Source organism: Nannospalax galili, unplaced genomic scaffold, assembly GCF_000622305.1.
Source record: "Nannospalax galili isolate Female #2095 unplaced genomic scaffold, S.galili_v1.0 scaffold923, whole genome shotgun sequence".
Taxonomy (NCBI): Eukaryota; Metazoa; Chordata; class Mammalia; order Rodentia; family Spalacidae; genus Nannospalax; species Nannospalax galili.
The window spans coordinates 2,336,533-2,340,875 of NW_008349753.1; the positions used below are offsets into that span (position 1 = coordinate 2,336,533).

The 4,343-nt window shown below is 50.6% G+C and overlaps 1 protein-coding gene across 1 annotated transcript; it reads right to left on the minus strand.

Moving 5' to 3' along the window:
• Positions 1–996: 996 nt before the first annotated feature.
• Nhlrc1 (NHL repeat containing E3 ubiquitin protein ligase 1) lies at positions 997–2,912 on the minus strand. The gene has a single exon (XM_008847066.2). It carries the CDS (start codon positions 2,857–2,859, stop codon positions 1,672–1,674), a length of 1,188 nt encoding a protein of 395 aa, XP_008845288.1. The 5' UTR covers positions 2,860–2,912; the 3' UTR covers positions 997–1,671.
• Positions 2,913–4,343: the final 1,431 nt, after the last annotated feature.

A 4,343-nucleotide genomic window follows, 5' to 3' on the forward strand; every position in this document is an offset into this window, starting at 1 on the left:
CCATTCTCTGCGGGCATTGCAGGACATGGGTGCATTTACCTACAGGCAGGCTATACACACATACACATAAAGTAAAAATAATAAATAAAATATTTTTTAAAAAACCTCTTTCCAGGGCTGGGGATGCTGTTCATTGGTAGACTGCTTGCCTTGCATGCACAAAGCCCTCAGTTCAACCCCCAGCACTGCCTAACCTGGGTATAGTGGCATATGCCTGTAATCTCAGCATTTGGGAAGGGGAGGCAGGAAGATCAAAAGTTAAAGATTATCCTTAGCTACACAGCAAGTCTGAGGCTAGCCTGTCTCAAAAACAACAACAGCCTCCTTGTGTAAAAGAATACGATTTTGTTGACAAAGCATCATTTATTATCTAAAGCAAACTCTCACTTTTCAAAAGCAGTATTTTCTCCCTGGAAAAATGTTTTCCTACTGCTTCAGAGGTCCAGTGATTCTGTAGTGTTTCAAGGGCCCTAAACTCTAAGGTGTTTGCACTTGCTTTTAACAAAATAACTTCCTAAAACTCAGTCACTTCATCTGAAATTTTCTCCTACTCATTTCCGCACTTGAGACATTAAGGAGCTGTTATCTTGGTCGAGGTTATGCTTTGGTACAAGAAGTATTTGCCAGTGGTCTAGAAGGATGGAGGGAAGTGTTATTAAGTATATGGTGTTTGTATCACATGGGATGAGTTTAAACTGCACACACACACACATACACAAACATACACAAACATCACAGAGTGCTTTGGGTAGCAGTGATTACGACACGGCAAGCAAAATCATTTCTGCCATGAATGTGCTGGGGTGACATCTGATTAGCATAAGTATACCACAGGCATCTTGTCTGCTCTTGACACAAGCAGGCAGTGCTGTGAAGCTTCTCTTAACCCACCACTCAGGCACATCCTGAGTACTCAGAAAGGAGACTCAGATGCTAAACAGTAGCCTCTATTTTTTTTTTTTTTTTGAGACATAGTCCACATATCCCAGGCTGGCCTTGAACTTACTATGTAGTGGAGGATGGTCTTGAATTCCAGATCCTCCTACCCCCACCTCTGAGGTGCCAGAATGGCAGGCACTTACCACCACAGCGGGCAACTTTTACCTTTTAAATAAACAGGTGAATTATTTTTCTAGTTCAAATCACTGAGGATCAACAGTAACTGAAACTAATTTGCCATCATAGGAGCTCCCAGCTGAAGGCAACTGACATCCACACCAAAAATCCTTTTTCTCCCAAACCCTCCATGGACATCCCTTTCTTTGTGCATTTAACTAATTAGCTACTTGTAAGGAGAGGACACATGACAAGACACATTTCTTTTTCACATCTGGTCTCATTTAAGAGCAAGAGGGTTGGAGCCAGAACTGGGTTCAATTTACGAGTGTCACAATAAATAAATATGACCGGAGGAAGTCATTTTCAGTTCTCTGAGGTTTTAGCATCTCTAAGATGGGACTCATAATAGATATTACCTCATTGGGTGGTAAGGATCAAATGAGCTAAGATTTGCAAATTTCCTAACGGGGGAACATGCATTCAATAAATGAAGAATTATTAGTCGTTAATAATCGCTCCAAATCTGATAACTCTGCCAGGCAGTTATTATCCCTGTCTGGATGTATGAGTGATGTCTTATCCCGGGTCAAAATCTCCTAGACAAGAGCCCCATCATCCTCCATCACCCGAGTCAACTTTATAGACTTTTACAGAATGGGTTGCTGTATCCAGCACAAGAAGGGCATTCTCCTTGCTGAAGGCTAGCGCCACCGGGTGGGACAGACCGTGAGTGACCATGGGCTTCAGTGCTGGGAACTCTTCAGGTTTCCCCAAACATAGGACAGCTGGACCAGAGGTGTCCGCAATGATCACGTTTCCCTGGTGATCAAAGGCCACAGCCGAGGCAGTTATTCTGGAAGGAAAGAAGAGGTTCAGTCCGAAGCTATCCACCTGGCCAATTAGCTGCATGGCGGGGTTAAACACCTTCACCCTGGAGTTGCTACCCGCTGTCCCCGGTGTCCAGAGGTGCTCTAGGACCGCGATGACCCCGGTGAGCCCAGACACGGCCACCCCGCGGGGGTTGCACAGGTAAGCGTGCAACTTCTCAGTCCTCCGAAGGACCCCGTTCGTGAAATCCATTTCCAGCAGGTGCAAGGCCCCTGCCTCCGCGTCAGTCACCAGGACCTGGTTCTGAGGAGTGGTTGCCACACCCCAAGGCAGGGAGAACTGCTCTCCAACCACTAGCTTGACCTGACCGAAGAAATCAAATACTTTGATGGAGCGGTCGCCGGCGTCGGTAACAACCACGTGGCAGTCGTTGGTGACAGCTACATCCAGTGGGTACTTGACGTCGTGCTCAGCGTCGCCCTTCTCTGCAAACTGGTGGGCACCTCCTCCCCCGGAGTCAAAGATCTTGACCCGCCTCTTACCATCGTGCACCACCACGACTCGTCCTGTCTTGGGGCACAGAGCCAGCCCAGTGGGGTTCACCAGGGTCCCCCATCCCCCAAAGGCGTGCTGGCAGGTGAGCTCCCCGGACGCGCCCCGGGCGGCGCAGGGGCCCGCGGGGGCTGCGCGGAGGGTGGAGCCCAGGAGCTCCAGGAGGTGCAGCACCGGCAGGCAGTCGCTGGTGTCGCAGGCCCGGCAGGCGCGGCGGCAGAAGGGACACTCGAGGGCCAGCGTCCGCGGGTGCGCCAGGGCGGCCAAGCAGGCCAGGCAGACCACGTGGCCGCAGGGCAGGTTGCGCGGGCGCCGCTGCTGCAGGTGGCCGAACCTCTCGAAACACACCTTGCACTCCAGCAGGCTGACTTCCGCCTCGCGCACCAGCTCGGGCGGCGCCCCCGACGCCTCCTCCCCCATCGCGGCGGCAGCAGCCCGGGGTCACCGAGGCGGCCACGGTCACGGTCACGGGGCGGAGCGTCAGTCCCGGGCGCGCAGCGCGATCTGCTGCTCCCTGGTGGCCGCACGGCGCGGTTACCATTTCCCAGTGGTTCGCATGCGCGGTGCAGGGACCTGGGATGTTCATGTCATGGAGAGGGGAGCCCCACTGGTTGCTCACCGTTAGTCTACGAGTGGCAAACGGGAGCCGGGACCGAGTCTTCCAACACTGGTACCCAACAGTGCTTCGAACCCGCAGCGCTGGATGCTGGGTGTCGAGGCTCGGCAGGGATGAGGCATGGCCCCTTGACCACGACCTGAGCAAGAAAACAGGCACAGGAAAGAAGCCAGACGTCAAGGGGGGTGAGGCAGGTGTGAGTGCGTGCGTTGGGTGTGTTATGTCATACTCATGATAAAGTAGATACTTAATGTTTGTAGCTAGGCATGGTGGCACACACCTGTAATCTCAGCAGAAGCAGGAAAACTGTTAGGCTAGGCCCCAGGACCTCAGAAAGCAAGCCAGCAAACAAAGCAATACTTGTGAAATGGATTTGTCTGGAAGGAATATTAAAAAGCTGTTAGTTGCCTGATGTGGTGGTGCATGCGTTTAATTCTACTTGGGAGGCAGAGGCAGTCAGATCTCTGGGCAGTCTGGTGTATATAGGGAGGTTCAGACTGGCCAGGGCTACATAGTGAGATTCTCTCTCTCTCTCTCTCTCTCTCTCTCTCTCTCTCTCTCTCTCGTGTGTGTGTGTGTGTGTGTGAGAGAGAGAGAGAGAGCATTCACTTCACGCCTGCCTTCTTGTTTACAAACATTGCTTTATTTAAGCCTCGTGACAATCTCCATTGTACCCTTTCTGCAATAGAGTTCAAAGAGGTTAAATATCCTGCTCAGAAGGATGAAGAATGGCTAGGTTGCAATTTGAAGCCAGTTTGACTATTAGCGCCTCACCAAATGTGGTTGTAGGTGGCAAATGTTTCACTCTTGTCACCAAAGGCTTAACTGATCCAGGGTGGGCTGGGCTGCAGGGATTTGTGAAAGGACCCCCAGATGACTATAGTGTACAGCCAAGTTTGAGAACCAGAACTATAATCCCTTCAAAAGGCACCAAGTTCAAGTCTCCCAGGCTCTTTTAACACTGGGGCTGGAGAGATGGCTCATGGGGTTAAGAATACTTGCTGCCCTCCCAGAGGACCTGAGTTTGCTTCCCAGGCAGCTCACAACCACCTGTATCTCCAGCCCCAGGGGATCCAACACCATCTTCTGGCCTCCACTTGCATACACATGGCACACATTCACACAAAGATACACGTACACATAAATAAAAATAAATCCTTAAAAATTAATATCTGCCATACCTCAGAACAATCCTCAAGTAAGGGTTGGTATCATCTTCAGGAATCCATTGTGGTATTCAAATCTCTCTATTCGGAAGTTCACTCCCATCTTATACAATGTCTTGGCA

Coding starts and splice junctions, on each gene's coding strand:
- Nhlrc1 (XM_008847066.2), bottom strand. CDS start 2,859: ATGGGGGAGGAGGCGTCGGGGGCGCCGCCCGAGCTGGTGCGCGAGGCG.